General features: G+C 44.4%; 1 protein-coding gene across 1 annotated transcript in view; it reads left to right on the top strand.

The window, feature by feature from the left end:
* LOC308610112 (forkhead-associated domain-containing protein 1-like) overlaps positions 1–26,464 on the top strand; it is a gene marked incomplete at its 3' end in the record, with an annotated part of 102,325 nt that overhangs the window by 7,705 nt on the left and 68,156 nt on the right. Inside the window, 1 exon segment of the mRNA XM_081259364.1 lies at positions 13,026–13,232. Within this exon segment, the coding sequence (XP_081115490.1) occupies positions 13,026–13,232 (207 nt within the window).

Genomic DNA, 26,464 nt, shown 5'->3' with positions numbered 1-26,464 from the left:
CCCTTGTCCCCCCATCCCAGCCCCCAGCAACCACCGTTCTGCTTTCTGTCTCTATGACCTTGGCTACTCTGGGTATCTCATATAAGTAGAATCATAACAGTATTTGTCTTTTCATGACTGGCTTCTTTCACTGAGTATAATATCCTTTCACTGAGTATAATGTCCATGTTCATCCATGCTGTAGCATGTGTCCGAATTTCCTTCCTTTTTTAAGGCTGAATAATATTCCATTGTGTGGATTCACCACATTTTGTTTATTCATTCATCTACTGATGGACACTTGGGTTGTTTCCACCTTTTGGCTGTTGCAAACAATGCTATGAACATGGGTGTATAAATACCTCTTCAAGGCCCTGCTTTCAGTTCTTTGGGATATATACCCAAAAGTAGACTTGCTGGATCATATGATAATTTTATTTTTAATTGTTTCAGGAACTGCCATGCTGTTTTCCATAGTGGCTGCACCAAGTTACATTCTCACAACAGGGCACAAGGGTTCCACTTTCCCTGCGTCCTCACCAACACTTGTTATTTCCCTTTTTTTTTTATAGTAGCCATTCTGATGGATGTGAGATGAAAGAAAGATCATAATCTTTTGAATAGCATACATAATGCAAACAGCTACAGCATACATTTATGGACTACTTACTGCATCTCACATGGCTTTATACATCATCTATGTATGTTCTGTATATATATTTATAGAATTATATCCACAAAACAAATCCTGTGCGGGTGAGAACTACTATTATCATTATTATCCTCATTTGATGACATGGACATGGGACTCAGAAAGGTTAAGGAACTGGCCCAAATCACACAGCTAGTCGGGGGAGGTGGGGCTGAGTTTCAGACTGAGCTGACTCAAGCTTCTAAAAACAGAAGCTTCACTTTTTGAGTGTAAATTTAGCTTTGGGAACATCTAATATCTAAATTGGAAATTCTCAGTTAACTGAGATAACAAGATAATTGAGTAAGCTAGGGAAATTCCACCCTGTGGAATCGAGAATGGGGGTTGTCAGTGAAATGTGAGATCAATCTTCTAGTGATCCTCATTCATGCAACAGACTGAGGTGGTGCCATCTAGGGGGGGATTTGGGTAAAGAGGAAACGTTGACCTGGTGCTTTCCCAGGAAGAGGAGCATTGGGGCTGTTAAGTGGGGGCCCAGCAAGAAACACCACTTATCTCTCCAATCCAGCCAGAGTAAGTTCTCTGCTTATAAGGACTGGTGGAGTTCAATTAGTCCCACCTGGATAACCCAGGATAGCCTCCCACTTTTTAAAAAATTTTTTAAAACTTTTTGGCTGGGTTTGGTCTTTGTTGCTGAGCACAGGCTTTCTCTAGTTGCAGCGAGCGAGGGTTACTCTTTGTTGCGGTGCACGGGCTTCTCATTGCAGTAGCTTCTCTTGTTGTGGAGCACGGGCTCTAGGCACGCGGATTCAGTAGTTGTGGCACGTGGGCTCAGTAGTTGTGGCTCGTGGGCTCTGGAGCGCAGGCTCGGTAGTTGTGGCACACGGGCTTCATTGCTCTATGGCATGTGGGATCTTCCCGGACCAGGGCTCGAACCCGTGTCCCCTGCATTGGCAGGCGGATTCTTAACCACTGCAACACCAGGGAAGTCCTTAGTCTCCCTCTTTTAAGAGCACTGATTAGTAACCTTGACATCGGCACAGTCCCTTTGGCCACGTCATGGAGCATATTCCCAGGTTCTGGGGATCAGGGCATGGGCATCTTTGGGAGACCATTCTGCCCACCACATTAATACTACCACCTGACTGGACCGTTGCTTTGGGACTGGTCTGAGAGCTTTCTGGAAGTATCAGTAGGATCAATGCCACAGGCCATGGAGAAAGATGGCTGGATGAGCTGGCAGGTGATAATCCCGTTACCAAGAGGGCAGGAAGCAGGACTGGTTGAGTGAGCACCTCAACATCCGGAAGCAGCCAGGCCTGGAAATGAACCAGGGGTTGGAAATACACACCTGCGAATCCAGGGGGTGGTACAGTGGCCCCAGCCCATGGACAGAGTGTGGAAGAAACGGACATCTGTGGGGAGAGGAGCCCGGCGTGGAGACCTGGAAGCAGTCAGAGAGGTGAGGGAGCCAGAGAGCTGCTGCCAGGCTGAGGGTATTCATCACAGAGACAGCTTGCTTTGTGCCAGGTACTGTTCTGGGCACTCTCGAGTGTATTAACTCATTTCATCCTTAGGAGGTTAATGTTGTTTGCCCCACTTTACAGATGAGGGCGTTGAGGCACAGATAGGCTGAGTATCCTGCCTGAGGTCACAGAGGGAGGCTGGGGCACTGGGCACCACGCTCGGGCAGTCTGATTTCAGGACCAGCCTCTCCTGAGGCCTTGCCGGTCCACAGGGCTCTCCCGGGGAGACCGGGGAGGAAGGATCCAGCTGACGGGGAAGCAGAGAAGCTTCTTCTTTCCTTCCAATCCCAGACCCGTCGTCTCACCAGCGCCTGGCCGTTTCCTCATATCCTTATTCTTTTGAAAACCCCATTTTTTTTTTTACTATTTCTGCACTACATCCCTTTCTGGAGGCAGTGGGGGGATGGGGCTGGGGGATGGGATAGCCTAGAACCAAAAGGTTAAAAGAAATAGATAAAACACACACACACACACACACACACACACAAGTTAATTTCAAAAATGTTATCCCACTCCTTAGAACATGTCACCAAGCAGTACCTTTTGTCAATCCTACGAAGCCCAGCTTATCAAACTCATTTTTGCTGCTCAGGGAGCAACCAAAGAGAAACAAAGAACCGTGCCCCAGGCTGCACAGCTGGAAGGTAGCAGAGGTGGGACTTGAACTCAAGGCTTTCTAACTCGAGAGCCCATCCTCTTGCTCATAATAGAGAACATTTCCCATTTGCCCTATGTTCTCTTCTAAGTGCTTTAGTATGTATTATATCATTTATATGTCACCAGTAGCTTATAAGACTGTCCTTTTGTTACCTTACAGATGAGGAAGCTGAGGTATCACTTGCCCAAGGTCACCCTTCTAGGAAGTAGGAGAGCTGGACTCGAGCCCAGTCTAATAACCACCACGTTGCCCTGCTCCCCCAACCCCTGAACCATCAGGCCACGTGCCTCTCTCTGACAACTGTATCTCATGTCACAGGGAGGCCGAGAGCCCGAGGAGGCCCCCGAGGGCAATGGCAGTGGGTTGAGGACCCAGCGGGAGAGGACCCTCTTGAAGCCATTTGACAATAAAGGAAAGGAAGGGGGAAGGGGCGGCGTTTCCAGGCCGAGGGGGTGGTGAGCACGTTCACAGGTTAGACGGAAGTTACACTGTCAAGGTGAGGATGCAGAAGAGGAGATGGTTGAGGAGAGGGACCAGACCAGGGTGGGATGAAGGCAGGACCACCCGGAGGCCCTTGGCAGCTAAGAGAAGCCTTGAAGGTCCCATCTAGGAGCTTCTCCAAGCCTGGGAAGTCCAGGTCCTGGCAGGGAGCTGAAGGCACATTCACAGGGGTGTGGAGTGATGGAGGGGAGTTTCCTGAAGGGACTCCATAGGGAGTGGGCAGGGCTCAGAGAAACCACAAAGGATAGTGCAGGGCCCAGAGCTAGTATGAGTGAGGACTGTTCCCACCCCCAGAGCTGAGGGGTGAGGGGCAGGGGCATTTCCTGGGACCCGGAGACCCTGAGGGCTGGGTAGAGTCCTCTGAGGGAAGCTGTGTGGCCCCAGAGAATGGAAGCCAGGGGAGTAAGTACCCCAAGCTCTCTCCCTGCTCTGATCTCTAACCCCCCCATTGGCCAAACCCAACCAGAAACCAGACACAAGGAGCCCATCAGCCCATGGATGTAGCCGCACAGGTGGGCCTGCTGGGCAGAGGGCGCCGTGTAAAGGGATGGAGGAGGGTTGGGAGAAGCAGACGGAGGATGCAGGCAGGTGCAGGAGGTGAAGACCTTGGAGGCTGTTGTCAAAGTAGAATGAAAAGCCTGAGAGCAGGGACCTGCTGGCTGGGGGGCCCAAAGGGCACTGGGCCAGCCTCAGGACAGAAGTGTGAGGGTGGCAGGAGGGTTTGGGGGCCGGGATGGACTTGAAGGAGCTGGTGAGCTTGAGCAGGGCCCAGGCTGGGTGAGCATAGGGCATTACCCATAGGGAGCAAACAGGGAGCAAAGGCTACGTGACTCAAGGAGAGGACGAGACAGAGGATAAGGAAGGCCGGGAGTGGGAGGTTATGGTCTGAGATGGGGCTTCCCAGTGCCAGGTGATGCAAGGTTGAAACCTAGCTCCAAAGGACGGTTCCAGGTACACGTCGAACCTCAGCGACAATGTCAGTGAACCTCAGGGCAATGTCATAACTAAGTCAGCTTCCTGAGGAGGCTTCCTTAAAGCACAGGGGTCATCAGAGCAGATGGTCATTGTTAATAGAAGTTGAAACGTCTCAATATTTTATGGACTCACTATATACTTTTTAAAGACATTTTCAATGCAGGAGCCTTAAAAAATGCACTTGTTTTGTATATTAGGTCCTGCCTGTCTCCTCTCTCATTATTAAATCACTCTCTACTCTGAAAATCACAGGGTACAAATCAAGGGTACAAGTTTTGGAATTAGACTTGGGTTCAAACCCCGACATTGCCCTGGGCCAGCATCCTGATGTTGAGTGAGTCCCTTCATCTTAGCCATTTTTTAAATCGTGGTAAAATACCTATAAAGTTTACCGTCTTAACCACTTTTAAGTGTACAGATCAGTAGTTGTAAGTTATTCACATTGTTGTGCAACCAGCCTCAGAATTTTTCATCTTGCAAAACTGAAACTGTACCCATTAAACAACAATTCCCCGTTTCCCCTTCCCCAGCTCCTGGCAACCCCCGTTCTATTTTGTTTCTATGAGCTTGACTACTTTATGTACCTCACATAGTGGAATCATACAAAATTTGCTTTTTTGTGACACTTATTTCACATCATGTCCTCACGGTTCATCCATGTTGTAGCATGTGTCAGAATTTCCTTCCTCCTACACTGAATAATATTCCACTGTATGGATGGACCACATTTTGCTTATCCAATCATCAGTCAGTGGGCACTTGGGTGGCTTCCACCTTTTGGCAATTGTGAATAATGCTACTATAAACACGAGTGTACAAATATCTCTTTAAGTTCCTGCTTTCAATTCTTTGGGGTATATACCCAGAAGTGGACTTGCTGGATCATATGATAATTTTATTCTAAATTGTTTGAGAAGCTGCTCTACTGTTTTCCATATCAGCTGCACCATTTTACATTCTCAGCGGTACATAAGTGTTCCCCTACTCTACATCCTTGCCAACACTTGTTATTTTCTGTTGCTGTTTGTTTGTTTTTGATAGTAGCCATCCTAATGGGTATGAGGTGGTATCTCACTGTGGTTTTGATTTGAATTTCCCTAATGACTAGTAATGTTGAGCATCTTTTTATATGCTTGTTGGACATTTATATATCTTCTTTGGAGAAATGTCTATTCCAGTTCTTTGCCCATATTTGATCAGGTTATTTGGGGGTTCTTTTTTGTTGTTGTTGTTGAGTTATAGTTCTCTATATATTCTTCATATTGACCCTTTTTCAGATTTGTGATTTGCAACTATTTTCTCCCATTCTCTAGATGGCCTTTCACCCTGTTTATTGTGTCCTTTGATTCACAGAAGTTTTAATTTTTGATATAGTTGAATTTATCTATTTTTACTTTTGCTGCCTATGCTTTTGGTATCATATCCCAAAATGCGTTGCCAAATCCAATGTCATAAAGCTTTCCTCCTGTGCTTTCCTCTAAAAGTTTTATAGTTTTAGACTCTGTTTAAGTCTTTGATCCACTTTGAGTTAATTTTTATACATGGTGTAAGGTAAGAGTTCAACTTAATTCTTTTGCAGTCTTTCCCAGCATCATTTGTTGAAAATACTGTTCTCTCCCCATTGAATAATCTTGGCACCCTTGTCAAAAGTCATTTGACCAGGGCCTCCCTGGTGGCGCAGTGGTTGAGAGTCCGCCTGCCGATGCAGGGGATACGGGTTCGTGCCCCGGTCTGGGAGGATCCCATATGCCGCGGAGCGGCTGGGCCTGTGAGCCATGGCCTCTGGGCCTGCGCGTCTGGAGCCTGTGCTCCGCAACGGGAGAGGCCACAACAGTGAGAGGCCCGCATACCGCAAAAAGAAAAAAAAAAAAAAAAAAAAAAAAAAAAAAAAAAAGTCATTTGACCATATATGCAAACTTTTATTTCTGTGCTCTCTATTCTATTCTATTGACCTATGTGCTGACCTTATGTCAGTATCACACTGTTTTGATTGCTGTACCTTTGTATGCAGTAAGTTTTGAAATCAGGAAGTGTGAGACCTCCAACTTTGCTTTTCTTTCTCAAGAGTATTTTGGCTATTTGGGGTCCACTGAGATTCCATATGAATTTTAGGATGGATTTTTCTATTTCTGCAAAAATTGCTGTTGGGATTTTGAATCTGTAGATCCTGCTGTGTAGTAATGACATCTTAACAATATTAAGTCTTCCAACCCACGAATACAGGGTGTCTTTCCATTTATTTGTGTCTTTAATTTCTTTCAGAAGCACTTTGTAGTTTTCAGTGTACACATCTTTTACCACCTTGGTTAAATTTATCCCAAAATATGTTATTCTTTTTGATGCTATTGTAAATGAAATTATTTTCTTAACTTCCTTTTCAGATTGTTCATTGTGAGCATATAGAAACACAACTGATGTTTGTGTGTTGATTTTGTGTCCTACGATTTTGCTAGTGAATGGTATTTTTTAGTTCTAAGAGGGTTGTGGTTTTTCATGGACTCTTTAGGATTTTGTACATGTAAGATCATGTTGCCTGTGAACAGAGATAATTTGACTCCTTCCTTTCGAATTTGGATGTCTTTATTTCTTTTTCTTGTATAATTGCTCTGGCTAGGACTTCCAGTACTTTGTTGAATAGAAGTGGCAAAAGCAGGTATCCTTATCTTATTCTTGAAATTAGAGGAAAAGCTTTCAGTCTTTCACCTTTGAGTATGCTGCTACCTGTGGGCCTTTCATGTTTGACCTTTATTATGTTGAGGTAATTTCCCTCTATTCCCTGTTTGTTGAGTGCTTTTATCATGAAAGAGCGTTGCATTTTGTCAAATGCTTTTTGTACGTCCATCGAGATGATCATTGTTTTCCTTCTTTCTGTTAATGTGATGTATTACGTGGATTAATTTTCATATGTTGAACCATCAGGTCTGCATTCCAAGAACAAATCCCACTTGGTCATAGTGTATGATCCTTTTACTGTGCTGTTGCATTCGGTTTCCTCCTGTTTGGTTGAGGACTGTGGTGTCGGTGTTCACAAGAGATACTGGTCTGTGGTTGTCCTGTCGTGTCCTTGTCTGGGTTTGGGATCAAGGTAATGCTGTCCTCTCACTTCAGCCTTTGAGTCTCAGCTTCTTCCTCTCTAAGGTGGAGATAACACTAAAGTCCCTGTTTAGGGCCGTCATGCAGATTAAATGGTAAAAATGCACACAAAATGCTTCAGCAGGGCCCAGTTCACAGGAAGCCCTCAAAATATGTTAGAGGAGGATAAGGATAATAATAAAAATAATAATGAATAAATAACAGTTCATCTCATAGTGGGACAGCTCAGTAGGCTGGGGCTTATAGACTCAGTCTGTATTAGCAGCAGGGCGTCTGTCCAGGAGCAGCATTTAGCAATTTTCCAGGTAAAGGGAGCGAGTGATATTATAGGGCCGAACTAGGAAGCTGTCTCCTGGCCTAACATGTGGTAGAGGCTCACCCAACTTTGTGGAGTCATTGAAAACTTCCTGCTTGCTTTGATGTCTTAATAATGGCCTGACAGTTTTTGAGGAACTGAACGCAGTGAAGCCTGGCAAGAGACAAACAAAATGTCACAGACAGAATTTCTCTCATTCATGGGTTATCAAGGGTTCAAAGGACACAAAGATCAATGGCAATGGTGATGAAGATGATGTGGGTGACATTTTCCAAAGAGCTAATGTGTTTTCATTTTTTTTAATACTTTATTTTTTTGAACAGTTTTAGGTTTACAGGAATTTTAGCAGAGAATACAGAGAGTTCCCATATATCCACCCCTCCAATACACACAGTTTCCCCTATTATTAACCTCATGCATTAGTGCAGTACATTCGTTACAACTGATGAACCAATATTGATATGCTATTATTAACTAAGTCCATAGTTTACATTAGGGTTCACTCTTTGCGTTGTACGTCCTTTCGTTTTGACAAATGTATAGTGACAAGTATCCACCATTACAGTATCATAAAAAATATTTTCACTGCCCTGAAATCCCCTGTGCCCCTCGTCTTCATCCTGAGCCCCAGAGCCCCTGTGCCCCTGGCAAGCACTGATCTTTTACTCTCCTTATAGTTTTACTTTTTCCAGAATTTCATACAGTTGGAATCATACGGTATGTAACCTTTTCAGACTAGGTTCTTTCACTAAGCAATATGCATTTAAGATTCCTCCATGTCTTTTTTGTTATTTGATAACTCGTTTATTTTTATCACTAGTATTTCATTGTATGGATGTACCACAATTTGTCTATCCATTTACCTTTTAAAGGACATCTTGGTTGCTTCCAGTTTTGGGCAGTTATGAATAAAGATGCTGTAAGCATGTATCCAAAATAAATGAGTCTTCATGGATATAGAGAACAGACTGTGGTTGCCAAGGGGGAGGGGGTTGAGGGAGAGATGGAGTGGGGGGTTGAGGTTAGCAGATGTGAGCTGTTACCTCCAGGATGGAGAAACAACAAGGTCCTACTGTAGAGCACAGGGAACTATATTCAATATCCTGTGATAAACCATAATGGAAAAGAATATTTTAAAAAGAATGTATATATATGTATAACTGAATCACTTTGCTGTACAGCAGAAATTAATACAACATTGTAAATCGACGACATTTCAATAAAATAAATAAATAAACAATATAAATGAGTCTTAAAAATCAACAATAAGAAACCAAACAACCCAACTTAAAAATGGGCAAAAGAGCTCAACAGACACCTCACCAAAGAAAATCTACAGATGTCAAATAAGCATATGAAAAGATGTTAAACATCATATATCATTAAGGAATTTCAAATAAACATGAAATATCTCTTCATTTATTTAGACTACTTTGATTTCTTTCATCAACATTTTGTAGTTTTCTTCATATACCTCTTCATATACCTAAGTATTTTGTTAGATTTATTCCTAAGTACTTCATTTTTTTTTTGGTGCTAATGTAAATGGTGTTGTGTTTTTAATTTCATATTCCACTTGTTCATTGTTGGTATATAGGAAAGCAATTGACTTTTGTATATTAATCATGTATTCTGCCACCTGGGTACAATTGCTCATTAGTTCCAGGAGGGCTTTTTGTCGGTTCTTTGGGATTTTCTGCATAGACAATCATGCCATCTGCAAAATGGGCAAAAGATCTGAACAAACACCTCACCAAAGAAGATTTCTTTTTCCTTCCCAATCTATCTTTTATTCTCTTTTCTTGCCTTGTTGCATTAGCTAGGACATACAGTACAATGTTGAAAATGAGTGGTGAAAGGGGACATCTTCACCTTATTCCTGATCTTAATTGGAAAGTTTCTAGGTTCTCACCATTAAATATGACGTTAGCTTTAGGGTTTTTATAGATGTACTTTATCAGGTTGAGGAAGTTCCCCTCCATCCCTAATTTGCCAAGAGTTGTTGTGGTGGTTTGGTGGTTTGTTAGTTTATCATGGATGGTGTTTAATTTTGTCAAATGCTCTTTTTGCATCTACTGTTATGATAATGCGATTTCTCTTCTCTGCGCTGTTGATGTGATGGATTACATTAATTGATTTCCAAATGTTGAACCAGCCTTGCATACCTGGAATAAATCCCACTTGACTGTGGTGTAGAAGTCTTTTTATACATCACTGGATTCAATTTGCTAATATTTTGTTGAGGATTTTGCATCTATGTTCATGGGAGGTATTGGTCTGCAATTTTCCTGTTTTGCAATATCTTTATCTGGTTTTGCTATTAGAATAAGCTTGGCCTCACAGAATGAGCTGGGAAGTGTTCTCTCTTCTTCTATTTTCTGGAAGAGATTATTTAGAACTGATATCATTCTTTCCTTAATGTTTGATAGAATTGACCAGTGAACCCATCCAGGCCTGGTGCTTTCCATTTTGGAAGGTTATTCATTATTGATTCAAATTCTTTACTAGATATGAGTCTATTCAGAGTATTTATTTCTCCTTGTGTGAGTTTCAGTAGATTGTGTCTTTCAAGGAAATGGTCCACTTCATTAACTTATAAAATCTGTGGGCATAGAATTATTCATAATATTCCTTTATTATCCCTTCAGTGTCCATGAGATCAGTAGTGATGCCATCGCTTTCATTTCTGATTTGAGTAATTTGTATCTTCTCTCTTTTTTTCTTGGTTATCCTGCTAGAGGTTTGTCAATTTTATTGATCTTTACAAAAAAAAAAAAAAAACCAAACAGCTCTTTATTTTGCTGACTTTTCTCTATTGTTTTCCTGCTTTTTATTTCATTCATTGCTTCTTTTCTTGTGCTTGTGGTAGGCTTATATTGCTCTTCTTTCTCTAGTTTCATAAGGTGGAAGCTTAGATCTTTTCAAATGTATGCCTTCAATGCCATAAACTTCCCTCCAAGCACTGCTTTCACTGCATCTTGCAAATTTTCATAGGTTGTATTTTCATTTTCATTTAGCTCAAGATAAATTTTTATTTCCCATGAGACTCCCTCCTTGACCCATCTGTTATTTAGAGGTGTGTTGTTTAATCTCCAAATATTTGGGGATTTTCCAGCTGTCTTTCTGGTATTGGTTTCTAGCCTAATTCCATTGTGTTCTGAAAACGTACTTTGCATAATTTCTATCCTTTTACATTTGTTGAGGTATATTTTGTGGCCTGGAATGTGGTCTGCTTCATGAATGTTCCATGGGAGCTTGAGAAGGATGTGTGTTTTGTTGCTGTGGGATGAAGCTGTGTGGTTGCCAGTTAGATCCAGATGATGGTAGTGCTGTTCAGTTGAACTTCATTCTTCCTAATTTTCTGCCTGGTGGGTCTGCCCGTCACTGACAGAGGGCTGTTGAGGTCTCCAGCTACCATGATGGATTCATCTGCTTCTCCTTGCAGTTCTATCAGTTTTTGCCTTCCATACTTTGATGCTCTATTGTTGGGTACATACAATGAAGGACTGTTATGTCTGCTTGGAGAATCGACCCCTTTATCACTATGTATCGCCTCTCTTTATCCCTGATAACTTTCCTTCCTCTGAAGTTGGCTCTGCCTGAAATTAATAGAGCTACTCCTGCTTTCTTCTTGTGTTTCAGTATTTTAAGTGCCAAAGTGTTTGGTAGGAATTTGAAAAGTGGGTAAAGGCACAGTCATTTGAATCAGGCAAACCTGGGAACAAGCCAAGCGAGTCAAAGTGGCTGGCTGTGGGCACACTTAATCGTTCTATGCCTCAGTTTCCTCATCTAAGAAATGAGTAACTATCGGACCTACTGTACAGCACAGGGAACTATATTCAATATCTTGCAGTAACCTGTGATGGAAAAGAATCTGAAAAAGAATAGATATTATATATATGTATAACTGAATCACTTTGCTGTACACCTGAAACTAACACAACATTGTAAATCAACTAGACTTCAATAAAAAATAAATTTTTTTGAAATGAGGAAGTATCCCTTTGAATTATTGTGAAGATGAAACGGGATAATGCAGTAAAGCACAAATTTCCTGGCAGTTGTGTAATTACACATAATGTGTCATTAATATATTCTACTAATATATGCAGTTATATTATTATCTATTCATATACTATAAGCTATTATTAATATAAGCTATAGGTTATAATTATATTGTGGGACATTAGTATAGATTTCTAAGTCCAAGTACTCTCTATGAAAGTTGGGTGAGGCACTCTGAGAAGAGTGACTTAGAAAATAGTTGCAAAGTCTCAGGCTGGAGTGGATGGCTCATAGGCAGTGTCCTGAGAAGACAGAGGACTTCGCACGTGCCCTGCAGACCATAGTCCAGGGCGCCGGGGCCAGGGGGGGATGTGATATTTCCTCCTTGGTGCCGAGTTTTGCTCATTCTTCTTATTAAAGTGGTTACACAGGAGGTTTCTGACGCCACTGACAAATCACTGTCTGGGGTCTCTCTCTTTTCGAGGAAATGTGGTCACACCAGGGCCCCTATTGAAAAATAGATCATCTTTGGTTAGATAAATTCTGATTAGCTTTTAAGAAGCAACAGTAAGAATTAAGCACATGGGAAAAACCTTCATTGTACACCAAGGCTTTTAAAAGGTAGTTATAAAACTATGTTTTGTGGTGTGAGCTCAATTGTGTTTAAACTTTTTAAAAAGATTGTAAGCATAGAGAAAAGACTGGAAGGATGTGAACCACCGTGTTCTCGGTGCCTGCCTCTGGGGGATGGGAGTCTAAGTGATTTTATGTCTTCTTTGTGTTTTTCTCTAGTTCTCATTTTCTGCATTATTACAAAAAACATGTTATTTTAAAAATGAATAGAACAAACAACAATTATTACAAAACCTCCCCTTAACTTTAACACTTGCAGTAAATGGACAGTTGTCACTTGCCAACTGACCTTTCTGGTTTGTGTTGGGCCATTTCTGCTGTCTTGCCACTCGGGACAACCAAAAGGATACTGGCATGGGATCAGAGAACTATCAAGTGGCCATTCCTGGCCAATTCCCCCCGAGTTCCCTCTTGCCTCTGTGTTGCCTGACGCCCTACCCCAAAACTGGGCATCTATTCTGGGTCTGCTGTCAGGGTCTGGTGACCCTCCACTCACTAGCTGTGTGGCCTTAGGCAAGTCACTTAACCTCTCTGACCCTCAGCATCCTCCTCTTAAAATGAGGATTGCAGTGACTGTCCAGCCAGATGAAGTGGTTAGCACATTGGGGCCCCCAGTGTCAGTGGCACTAGTTATTCCTTGTTATTCCTGTTATTGCTGGCTCTGACTGTCCCCCTTCTGCATTTCAGTCTGCAGACGTCGACAACCATCACGCACTCATTGAATATAATGAGGCCGAAAGCAGCTTTGTTCTCCACGACTTCAATTCCTGCAACGGCACGTTCGTCAATGAGTGCCACATTCAGAACGTGGCTGTGAAGCTCCTACCCGGAGACATCCTGAGGTTTGGGTCCAGAGGGCTGACCTACGAACTGGTCATCGAAAACCCAGCCTCGGTGAGTCCAGGCCCCTGCGGGGGTGGGGTGGGGTGGGGTGCAGAGGTGCCGTGTTGTGTCACCTTCTGTGCAGCCTAGGGCTCGGGTACGGCCACAGGTGGAGTTCGTCTGGAGCGCGTCACTCTTCCTTTCGCGATTCTGCGAAGTTCAGCCCCATCGCGTGGGTGCCCGGGGAGAGCGAGTCCTCGCGCCCTCTCCTGGGCATTTCTTGGAATTACATGCAAGGGTTGCCTAGCGACCAGCCCGGAGCGAGAGCGTTTTCCTGAAAAGTGAAGCTTGGCGAGGGGAGGTGGAAAGCAAGTGTGTGCTTTTGAAGATGCAGAGATGGATGCTTCCTTTTTAGGCAGATCAGTGCTCTGCAACTTCCTAGCTTTGTGACCTCGGCCAGGCTTCTCTGTATGCGTGGGTCTGGGTCTTCTCAGCGGTGCAGGGCGTTGAGAGAGTATCTATGTATAAAAAGTCAAAGTCTCTGGCCAGAGTAGACGCTCAAGGCCTGCCAGCTGTTATCACACCGGATCAGAAATGTTCCCGGGATCAGGACCTAAAGTATGGCCCCAGGTTAAGCGGAACGTAACCCAAAATTCGCCCAGCAAAGCTCAGTGACAAGAAGTATCTAGTTCAGTAGGGAGGCAGGATGGGGGCTGGTTAGCAACACAGTCCTGGGTCAGAACGCCAGCTCTGCCACTGGCCTACTCGGTGCGCTCTTGCACAAACCATTGGACCCCTCGGAACCTCGGTTTCCTCATCTACAAAATGGGGCCAACGACAGCAATGACCTTGCAGGCTTATCTCGAGGGCTAAATGAGATGGTTATCATTGTAAAGCTCCCAGAATAATGCCCATTCGTGCTGAGCACACTATTAATACCTGTCGTGTGTGTCCCAGAGAGACGGCGTGTTAACCTCACTCCCCAGCACCAAGAACCCTGCATGGACTGAGACCTCCGAGGCTTAAAGTCCTTTCTGGGACGAGGCTGGGTATAAATAAATAAAGTTTAGAGAATCTAGACAGAATCCTGGGGTGTGGGTCCACTAGGCAGCCTTAAATACTCACTCAGAGAAGATGAGCACCGTCCCTCAGGCTGCAGGGCCCGTGACACTGCATCCACCACGTTTGGCTTTGAAAACCTGGGACAGTTTTCTCCTGCTGCTTCTCAGCCCCCTTTTCCTCCTTGGACCAACATTAAAGTGTGCTCACTTGTGGGATGCACTGGGATCCACTGGCCGCCCTGAGGAGGGGCTCCTGACATAGAAGGTGTTGACCTGATCAGGGGTTCTCAACATGGGTTCTAAGGATCCCCCTCGTCCGAAGCACGTGGGGAGCAGACCAACAGTGCAGATCTGGGCTTCACCCCAGGCCTGAGGACTCATACTTAGGATTCCCAGATGAAATACAGGACACCCAGTTAAATCTGAATTTCAGATAAGCAACAAATAATTTTTATGTACAGGTGTGGCTCAACTATTGCAAGGAACCATTTATGCTAAAAAATTATTTGGTGTTTATCTGAAATTCAGATTTAACGGACACCCTATAGTTTATTATATATTGATTTATTCACTTCTTTATTTATGCGAAATCTGGCAACCATACACATCCTCCCTGGGAGTAGGGCCTGGGAATATGCATTCTCACAAGCTCCCTGATGATTCTGATGCACCGCCAATAGGAGGGAAACCGAAATTTAGAATCATTTGTATGGAACACTTACAGAATTTTTTAGGGATCAAAGAAAAGGGGATTTCACACTCCCAAGCCTGAAAATCCAAGTTCATGAAGTTTGATTCAATGTGCCCCAACATGTCTGATTCCAAGAATTTTTCAGGAATGTTCAGTCAAATTACAGGTTCCCAGGCCCCCTCCCTGGGAAATTCTGACGTTGTGGCTTGCCCGTGGGGAGAAGAAGAGGGGGAGCAGCAAACAATATCTGCATTTTTTTCTTCTTTTTTCCTACAAAGATATTTATTGAACTATTATTGATAGGGGCATAAAATTTGAAACCTAAATTTCCATCCAAAGGGGGCATTGTTTAATAAATTATATTGTTTAATATATTCTAAGGAGTTTAATATGTTATAAGGAGTTCGTTATATATGGAATACTCTTCTGCCTTTTTAAAACACAGCTTTATTAAGATATAATTGACATGCAATAAACAGCACATGTTTAAAGTCTGTAAGTGGATGGGCTTTGACATATGGGTACACCTGTGAAACCATAGCCACAATCAAGACAGTGAACAGCTCCTTCATCCTCCAAAGTTTCCTCCCCATCACAGCATGTGTTTGTTTGCTTGCTTGCTCTTAACAGCTTCACTGAAGTACAATTTACATAACAGAAACTTCACCCATTTGAAGTGTCCAATTCAATCAATTTGAATATATTGATGGAGTTGTGCAGCCATCACCACAACCTGCTCTCAGAACATTTTCCTCCATTTCTATCACCCCAAACCTCGGAGAAACCTTGGAGGTATTTCATTTTGGGGTTTGTTTTTAACTTTTAATTTTCAAAATTATGGTAAAATACACATAAAATTTACCATCTTAACCATGTTTCAGTGTACAGTTCACAGTGGCATTAAATCTATTCACACTGTTGTGCAGCCATCACCCCCATCCATCTTCAGAACTTTGTTCATCTTCCCAAACTGAAACTCTATGCCCATCACATCAAACCCCCTGCTTCCTTCCTCCCCTCCCACCATGCTTTCTGTGTCTGTGAATTGGACTATTCTAGGTTCCTCATATAAATGGTATCTTACATTGTTTGTCCTTTTGTGACCATCTTATTTCACTTAGTATGATATCCTCATGGTTCATTCCAGTTGAATATTTCATTGTATGGATTCACCACATTTTGTTTACCTGTTCATCCATCCATGGCCACTTGGGTTGCTTCCACCTTTTGGCCATTTTGAGTAAGTTTGTTATGCACACGGGTGTACATCTATGGAATGGGGACTTTATTTTACAAGGTGCTTCTTATATAATTGTGGGAAAAAGTGATGACGACCTCTAACCTTGAGTAGATAAGACGGAAGAAGATGCTTTGTAAGAAGAGAAACCAGGAGAGCAGCAGGAGGAATCACTGACGTGAACAGCACTGTGCTAAGCAATTCACCTGCTCTCCCTTATTTCACGCTCATAGCAACCTATGAGATGGGTTCTTCCATGATCCCCATTTTACAGAAAAGGAATCTGAAACTCAGAGAGGTTAAGTAATTTCCCCAGGGCCACACAGCTAGTCAGTGCAAATTAAACACTATCCCCACTTGCGGAAAAAGGAGGGGAGAAAACCATTTAGTCTGATGCTAGCTGGAGCAGTAGCCTTGACTGGTTTTCACACCGAGGAAAGCATACTCTCACGGTCACTCGAATATACACGGATTTTTTCAATTCTTATTCCTACACGCACTTGCACCTTGCTTCATTCCTCGGTTGACTGCAGGCAGCTGCACAAGTGTTCCCCTGGCCTGTGCCCAGGGCACTTTGCAGGACTCTCCACAGCCCCATCTTCTCAAAAGTGCTCTCTGCCGGGGCGTCGCCAGCTTGAGAAGCTTCCATCCATGACGCTCATATTCATGGAGGGGTCCTTTGCAGCGTCTGTGTGAGGGCGGCCTGTGGACTGACTGACACCTTCCTACAAATTCCACTTCCTGATGACCCCAAGCTGCTGGCTATTTAAAAGAAGAGAAAGGAAGAGGGGAAAAGGGAGAGGTATTGAAGAGCATCTCTCATCAAATATTTTGAAGCCCAGTTTTTCTAAAAAATTCGTGGCCGTCTTGCTTCCGGCCTATTCTTGTTTCCAATTGATTTTGGGGTCCGTGGTGAGGGCGCTGTGTTTCCTCCTTGGATGGAGTTTCCACGGAGGACTGCCCTGATATCATACAGATTCAGTATGATGAGAACTGTTCTTCTCCCGACAAAGAGTTCCCAAATGAAAGCATTTATTTCAGGCTTTGTGGTGACCCTAACCAGTAGAGGAGGGTGTGACGGCATTTTATTGGGGGAGGCGGGGGAGGTGCGGGCGGTTAGGAATCCAGATGTGTTTGCAGATGTCTCAGTGGTTAGAGCACGTGCCCTGAGGTCAGGCTGACTCCAGCGCCGTCCCAGCCCTGCTCTTGACCGGCTTTTATACTGGACGTGCCCAAATCATCTACCTCTCAGGGCCTCGGTCCCCACTCCTGTAACAATAGTTCCTACCACCTTGAGTGACTGTGGAATTAAGTGGGCAAAGTGCGTAAATTGCTTAGTCCAGCGTCTGGCACCTAATAAGCACATGATAACCCTCAGCTTTAGAGTCAAGCAAACCAGCATGGAGCAGCCAAGATGCCTCCTTTGTAAGTGTCCTTATGGACAGGGAAACCTCCCAAGACCTGCCCCCGCTAGCAGATAAATACATTTGCAGATAAATTACCCATAGAATAACATACAAGATGGAAAAATATAAAGAAAAACTCTTGTTTGACAAAGTGCATTGGCAGCCAGGTTGTGCCCAGGACCATCCTTTTTTTTTTTTTTGTGGTCGCGGGCCTCTCACTGTTGTGGCCTCTCCCGTTGCAGAGCACAGGCTCCGGACGTGCAGGCTCAGCGGCCATGGCTCACAGGCCCAGCCGCTCCGCGGCATGTGGGATCTTCCCGGACCGGGGCCCAAACCCGTGTCCCCTGCATCGGCAGGTGGACTCTCAACCACTGCACTACCAGGGAAGCCCCCAGGACCATACTGTGTAAATTATAGCTCTCTCATCAAAGTATTACCTAGGGCTGCCATGTTGCACAACTCCAGGGTCACCATTCACAACGTAGTCCATGTGGATGGCGCCCACTGAAGTTGTGCAGGACATAACCCGCAGGGCCATCTGCAATGCCCTGAAGCAACCGTTGATTAATCCCATAGAGTCTTGGCACCAGGCGTGGGAAATTGAAGTCCCAGAGTCAGGTGTGCTGCCGTGTTGTGTGTTTTGTTGGTTGTTGCCTTTACTCGTGCTTTCTGAGCTCTGGGAAAGGAGGTGTGGAAACAAGTTGTGCTAGTCACAGTGGCGCCGTTCTTACAAGGCAGCTGAGTAAGGAAACCCACGTCACCCATATGTATCAATCATGTCTCTCTCTGTTCTGAAATACGGCAAAACAGATGGAAATGGCCACAATGAAAAAGGAAGCCAGGGGCCACAAATGACGTGCCAAGTTGTTCCATGAGGGGTTGACAGCTCCTTGTCGGCAGCCCCCATCCCCATGACAGCCTGTGTCTGGCCTTCCCTGTAGCCTGCTCTGCCCTGTTCCCAGTCCAGCCAGGCTCTCCCACTTGGCTCCTGGATACTGTCTTCTGTCCCTGCAATGTCATGACGTTCTGTCTTGTGAGAAGCGCGCCCTCTGTCGGCCAATATTCCTTGCTGCTTTAATGGGGAAGCTCTGCAGAACACAATCCAGAAAGCAAGGGCTTTGGAGTTGGATGGACCCAAGTTGAAATGCCAGCTTCAACTGAATTTACCTTTCTGAGCTTCAATTTCCAATTTCTGCCAAGGAGCTACTCATTAATCCCAGGTCCCCTTTCCCCCTTCAGTTGTTTTTATAGAGGTCCCTGGGACCACCCCTATCATGGCATAAACTGAGGCTCAGAGAGTTTCAGCGACTTCCCCAAGGTTAGGCATCAGTCCTATAGATCCAGAGCCAGGATTAAAAGCCAGCTCTCCTGAGTCTTTTGGAGGCTTTTCCTACTAGCACGAAGCATCGTGGGGCCGTGAGAGCCCAGGCAGGTCCTTCACTGCCCAGCGGTTAAGGAAGGTCTTGCAATTCGCAGTCCAACCTGTAATTTCACACGCTGACAGGGGATGATTCATTATGTGGGTAAAAACGAAAGCCACTGATAATAGAAGAAAATGCATTTTCAGTTACCTGGCTTCCTTGCTTGTTTGGCTCCACTAACTTATTTTTAGGCTGCACTAACGCCGGATCTTACTTCCTCAACCGGGGATCAAACCTGCACCACCTGCATTGGAAGCGTGGAGTCTTAACCACTGGACGGCCAGGGAAGTCCTTGGCTCCACTAACTGTTTTTTCTTTAATTATGTTATTTATTTTGTTTATTTATTTTTGGCTGCGTTGGGTCTTCGTTGATGCACGCGGGCTTTCTCTAGTTGCGGCGAGCGGGGGCTACCCTTCGTTGCAGTGCGCGGGTTTCTCATTGCGGTCGCTTCTCTTGTTGCGGAGCATGGGCTCTAGGTGCGTGGGCTTCAGTAGTTGTGTCACGCGGGCTCAGTAGTTGTGGCTCGCGGGCTCTAGAGCACAGGCTCAGTAGTTGTGGCCCATGGGCTTAGTTGCTCCGCGGCATGTGGGATCTTCCTGGACCAGGGCTCGAATCCCTGTCCCCTGCATTGGCAGGCGGATTCTTAACCACTGCACCCCCAGGGAAGTCCACCCACTAACTCTCTACCAGGGATATTGCTGCCGTTCCTGGACAAATTCAGTTGCGCCCTTTCTTCTCCTTTTTTGACGATGGTGATCACACCTGGTGGCTAATGTTTTATGCTCATTTATTATGGACCAGGACGTGTTCACAGCATTTCAGGTGCACTATCTCACCCACTTCTCACAGACTAAGAAATGGCTGTTGGTATCCCTGTGTCTTACAGACAAGGCACAGAAATGACACACTCGTCAGGGTCCCAGAGACGGAGCAGAGCCGGGAGCCGGACCAGAGTCTGTGTGACGCCGGATCCCAAGGTCTTAACCTGAGGTCGGCACGTTATGGCCCAGGGCCAAGTGCGGTCCATCGCCTGTTTCTGTAAAGTTTCCTGGGAACACAGCCATCCCATTCATTTCAGTATTGCCTGTGTTGTCAGCTACAATGGCAGAGTAAGCTGGGCAGATCCTATGGCCCACAGGGCTGGAAATGCTTACTGTCTGGCTCTACAGAAAACGTTGACCAGCCTCTGCCTGTAACACTATGCAGTCCTGCCTCTTTCATTTGACTTGGTTTCTAAAAGAAGAACTTAAAATAGAGGGGGGAGCTGGGGAGAAAGAACTCACTCAGATTGAGCCTTACTGTGTGCCAGGAAATGTGCTGGTTAATTGCTTAAGTTTACTGAGGAATAAGAAAAAACAGACAAGCTGGAAAACTAAATTTTGAACAGGCTTTTCAATACCTCTTTAAAAAAGAGCTGGAAATATGTGGTTCTAAATATACATACACATATATATGCATTTGCAAATATAGTAATAATATAATTACATTAACATGGATCTGATAAATGTACTAGACATTAACATATTATATATACAACAGATGCATATTATAAATTTTACCTGTTTCTTCAACTGGAAAGTTTTCTTTTAAAACTGTGGACTGTTGGGAATTCCCTGGTGGTCCAGTGGTTAGGACTCAGTGCTCTCAGTGCTCTCACTGCTGAGGGCCTGGATTCAATTCCCGGTCAGGTAACTAAGATCCCACAAGTGCACGGCGAGGCCAAAAAACGAAATAAATGAAACTATGGAATGTCTTCCCTGAGTCACTTTTGAAGCAGAAATTTGGGGTTTGTAGTCTGAAGCCTGCTGTAGCTAGAGAACTATTTATCTATCAAAGTTTCTCTAAGCAGCGTTTTACTACTTGTCTTATGACTGATTCCTTGATCTTAAATCATTCTTCTCTGGAGATGCTGCTTTACTTTTATAAGTTGAAAGGTAAACTTGGTGCATGATGACAGTCTGGTGGGTTTTATTTGAGCATGTCATAACCTTTAAAACAACTTTCACTCTGAGTACATAGTGATGCTTATGCTAAAGTCTCAGTAAGCATACTGTCCAGGAAATTTGATTGTTTGCAAGTGTCAGAAAACCAACTAAAACTAGCCTAAGCAAAAAAAAAAAAAAAAAAAGCTCATGGAACTGAAAAGGCCAAAAGCTGCAGCTTAGGCCCAGCTGGATCCAGGCGCCCAAATCATGGTCAGGAATCTGACTCTTTCTTCCCTGTTAGCTTCCCAATCTCAGACAGACTCTTGCCTCACCTGTAGGAAAGTGGCCACCAGCAGCCCCAGCACCCTACAAAGTAGCAGTTCCAGGGAAAGAGCCAGCATCTTCATTGACAGTGGCTTGGATCACGTGGCTTCCCCTGAACCAATCACTGAGGCCAGGGGCAAGGAATGCTCTGATTGGCCAGGCCTGGGTTATGGTCTCACCCCTGGGGTGGAAGAGTCAGAATTCTATGGACTCAGGATTGTCAGGGAAAGGGTGTCTTCCCTGCAAAAAAATTAAGGTGCCCATCCAGAAGATGGAAGAAATGGATGCGGGGGAGGCAAAAACAAAGAAGATGTCCATGACATTAGGAAGCATTCCTATTGCCTAAGTGGAGCCTTGCTAATGGGATTTGCCACTAGGGATCTGGGAGGAGGAAAATGACAAATAATCCACTTTTCCATTGGAAAAGTCCCAGGCCAGTCTCCAAGGAAGCAGAGTTGCTCATTTCTCTCCTGTGGTGAACTGGTGTGATGAGAAGCTCAGAGTCTGGGCCTTAGTTGTCCATCCCCAAGAAGGGTGGTGTTTCCACGTTCCTGGGACCTCTGAATAGGGCCCGTTGTTGAGGAGGATGTGGCTTTACTGTACCGGGGGTTGAGAAGCCGGCAACTGAGTGAATGACCAGAGAGTATGGTGCCCTTCAGAACAAAGCCTCTTTCTGGTCAAGCTTTGTCATCTCCTACCTGACCTTGTAGGATTTCCTCTACCCTGTGCTCTTACAGGTCCCGTGGGGACTTACTTATGTGATGAGAACTCCTGAGGCTGGGTGTTTTATATCAAAGGCGATTTCCCGAGACCAGTGAAGTGGAGGGCACAGGGCAGCAGACAGCCTCAGGCTCGGCCTCTGCAGCAGAAACTCACACAAAAGGACCCCTGAGGCTGTGTTGTCACCAGATGTCTACAGGCGATGCAGATGACATCGGGGGAGGTGGAGACGGGATCGCGGGCTGAACCCTTAGCATCCTGCTGAGACAGAACCCAGACTCGGTCAGGAACCAGGCCGCGTCCTGCTTCCTCTGGCAGACCACACCCTTTGTTACCAAATCAGAACCACGTTGCTCCTTCTCTGAACTTAGTTGATGATCATTCATTCATTCATTCATTCCGTCTCTCTATCTGGCAAGACCGAATTGAAGCAGGCCAAGTCTAGGGGTAGCAAAAGCTATTTGCAAAAATCCGGCTGTTTTCTCATTAGATTCTATTTCCCATTTTATGGACTGACCAGGAAGCTGATTAGAACTTGAAAGGAAAGGAAAAACCGTAAGATTGAAGATTTACAAGAAAATGGGAAAATTAGATGGGCCAGATCTCCTTTAACACAGCTGGGAAAACCCCAAACGAATGGCTTTTCTGAACAGCTCAAAGGGACTTAATTCTTTTAAGTTCCAAAACCTAAAAATAATGTATAACTTGGCGGTTCTGTGTTCTAAATGTATAACCCTGATTTCTCACACTGAAGCCCCGTACATGATTTACCCTTTTCTTGGGGACATAGAATTATTACCCGTCTCTGAGTTACGGTGACACCCCGGTAGCTGTTGAGATAAAGGCCATTTGTCCTGGCACCAAGTAGCACCCTCTCCTGGCTTCTGAGATCTACTGGCCATGTTTTCTAGTCTCCATTCTGTCTTTCCAGGTCCATGGCTCCTCCATGCTGCGGTCAGTGTCCCTGCTCGCCACCATCACCCCTACCCCCCAGGCCCTTCCAGACCATGGGAATTAAGCTCCACATCTATGTATGTTAAATTCTTCTGTAAGGAAGCCGGTCTCTTCTCCCTCCTTTATGTATTTACTCACTAATGTATCTATGTCAGTATGGATCCATGTATACTGATTTTACACTTTGAATTATAATCCAATACTCATTAACTTGTTCATCGCTCAAATTCTTCCAGCCTTGGCCACTGGGAGCTCTTTCAGATTGCTTGCTGTGTCCTTGAGCATCTCCCCACCTTTTCGTTTTGGGCACTTGCTTACTCTCTGCTGTTACAAGATGCACCAGGCTTAGCATGTGTTTTCCCCATCCCAGCCCCAGAATCAAAGTGCTTTTTATTTACACTCCATTTGCCAACTGTTCAGCTCAGTCAGCGAACACCTACCATGAGTAGCAGGCACTCTGCTGGGTGCCAGCACAGCCAGCAATTGGCTGGTAAATATTTAATGACCAGCTCTCTGGGAAAAGTAAAGTACATGGATGCATAGCATAAGGTTTACTGATATAAAGAATGTGTAGCACAGTCTTTCCATGTAACAAGATATACAGTACTCTTTCTTGTAAATTCTATATAGCCAGCTGAGTCTCACAGAATGCTTTCATTGACTTTAGGTGAACTCTTGTATCCATAGCCAATTTCTCATTGCAGTTGACGAATGAGAGAGTTCCCAACCTGAGCACTGGTGGGTATTTTTGGATTTTTGGATTTATGAATAATACAAGTGAAAAAAGAAAGACGTTAGAACTTCACATGTTCATCAGTGACATGAGTGACTTTGTTGCTGCATCAGATAATAATTTTTAAATACTGGAAGAACGTTTCCCCAATTTTTTGCTCTATTCATAACATAACGGCTAAGACACAACATGCTTTTGTATAATCTGCATTGTTAACATTTTCTCCATTACCGTCTTAAGTCTAGGCAATCAACAAAACAAACAAACAAACAAAATCAAGCTCTACATGAACCACCATTATTAAACCTATTTATAAAACTTTTTAAAAACCAAGCCCTCATTTATAACATTTCCTGATTTCTATGGTGTAATACGCCCTCCACGGTCAATTTCCAGCTCCCAGTGACACATCCCTGAATACAGAGAAGGAAAGAGAGGTGTGGTAACGCATTACTATGTAACATTTCCAACAGAAACATATAGTAGAGTGAAATAACCTCAAGAGCATAGGTAATAATAAAATAGAGTAAAATAATTAGGAAGGGGTGACTTTTAAGTTTGTATACCAATTGTTTCTGATATAATTTAATTGTAAATTTATGTAAGTTAATTCTTATTAATGGCTGTGTTTCTCAACCAGTTGGCAAAATTCCTGGACATTTAACAATCAGTTCTCGTGGGCGGGTACCAGCTGGCCCCAGCACTCCTCTGGTACAGCAGTGAACATACCACAGGTCTTCCCGGATGGAGTCTGGGGTCCTCTGAGCTGCTTCCAGGGCGTGGCATGTACCAGAAAGAATAACACTTCCATAAGACAGTTGTCAGTGTTCCTAGAAAATCCCATTTCTAAGTAGCCCATGCGATGTCTTGTGTTTTTTCACACCATCTAATGTTCATTTCCTTTTTTTAACTTGGAAAATATCCTATCATTCACTAACCAATCGTCTAAGATCCGTTTGTGAGTATGGAAAACAGGTAATAAATCATGACTTCGAGTAACCTAGAAGTCCTAAGAGCACAGGTATTGGAGTCAAATTGTGTCACCACTTCCTGGCCGTGAGACGTTGGGCAAGTCATTTAACCTCTCTGAGCTTCAGTTTCTTAATCCACACAATGAGGGGTAAAATGCCTCCTGCAAGATTATTCTGGAGATCAGATGAGACCACATGCATTAAGTGCCCAGCACAGTCTGTGGCACATCTGTGGCTTCTCTACACAGTGGCTCATAGTCGTTGTATTGTCCACAATTACTTACAAATGGCAGAGCACATAACAAGCTCTCCAAGGGCAAGGTCTAAGTTTCCACCTTCTCTGCAGGCTCCAGGGCTTCCTGGCAGAATTCATGTGTACTGTAGGCACTCGATGTGCAAACTACTTCGAAGTTTTTTTAGGGTGTCCCATTCAACTTACACTCTTTTCAGGGTTAGAAGCAGATATTGGGGAAATAACACAAAGAACAAATAGATAATCTGAAAAAAAATGGATAGTGATTTCTTGAGTAAATCATTGACCTGTGTTTATTAAAGCTAATATAAATTCAGCCGTGGATGTGGTCATGGTTAATCCAGGTGGTTGACATCTCCTTTTTTTTTTTTTTTCGGTACACGGGCCTCTCACTGTTGTGGCCTCTCCTGTTGCGGAGCACAGGCTCCAGACACGCAGGTTCAGCGGCCATGTCTCACGGGCCTAGCCGCTCTGTGGCATGTGGGATCTTCCCGGACCAGGGCACGAACCCGTGTTCCCTACATCGGCAGGCGGACTCTCAACCACTGCACCACCAGGGAAGCCCCAACCTGCTATTTTAAAGGTAGTATGCAAAAGAAATCAGGAGTATCACATATGCTACCTCAAAAACAAAACTAAAAACCCAACCATGGCAACATACCATATGGTCAGAGAACAGACACAAAGAAAGAGAAAAGGCATTAGCGTGTATTTTTGAACTAAAGTTTCTAAAAACAGACTTGAAGACTTCCCTGGTGACACAGTGGATAAGAATCCACCTGCCAGTGCAGGGGACACAGGTTCGAGCCCTGGTCTGGGAAGATCCCATATGTCGTGGAGGAACTAAGCCCATGCGCCACAACTACTGAGCCTGCGCTCTAGAGCCCACGTGCCACAACTGCTGAGCCCATGTGCCCCAGCTACTGCAGCCCATGCGCCTAGAGCCCACACTCCGAAACAAGAGAAGCCACCACAAGGAGAAGCCTGCGCACCACAACAAGAGTAGCCCCCCGCTCGCGGCAACTAAAGAAAGCCTGCACGTAGCAACGAAAACCCAACACAGACAAAAATAAATAGAATTAAATCTAAAATAAATAAATAATAAAAACAAACTTGTTGATAACTGACCTTGACCCCATGCTTCCTGTACAGCCCAGAGCTAGCTTTTAATGTGAGTCTTCTTCTTATGTTTGCTTTTCTCCCTGCCTGTATCGTTGTAGTTGCCAGCAGCAATTTCTGAGAAAACCTTGACCTTCCCTTTGATAAAGCAAGCCGGGAAACTAGAGAAAACCAACTTTAACCATCCAACTAAAGCTACCCTCAACCAACATGCTTCAGAGAAAAAAAAAAAAACTTTATTTTTAAATTTTTAAACCCGAAGAGCTTGGAGTCTCTGCTGCGTTTATACATCTTTGGCTCCTTCCCACTAGGGGCCCTATCGTTCGGGCTCTGTGTGTTGCAAGCAACAGAAACCAGCTCTAGCCAGCCTCAGAGATGGAGCACTTCAGGGTAGCACTCCAGCCAGTGCTCAAAACCAGCTTCCTTATTTTCCCCACCATGTTCACAGCAGCATAGTTCTAATAGCCATGAGGTAGAAACCACCCAAG

The sequence above is a fragment of the Mesoplodon bidens genome, assembly GCF_964165515.1.
Source record: "Mesoplodon bidens genome assembly, contig: HAP1_SCAFFOLD_378, whole genome shotgun sequence".
Taxonomy (NCBI): Eukaryota; Metazoa; Chordata; class Mammalia; order Artiodactyla; family Ziphiidae; genus Mesoplodon; species Mesoplodon bidens.
Note: the sequence above shows the minus strand (reverse complement) of the source record. Positions and strands in the feature narration are given on the sequence as shown.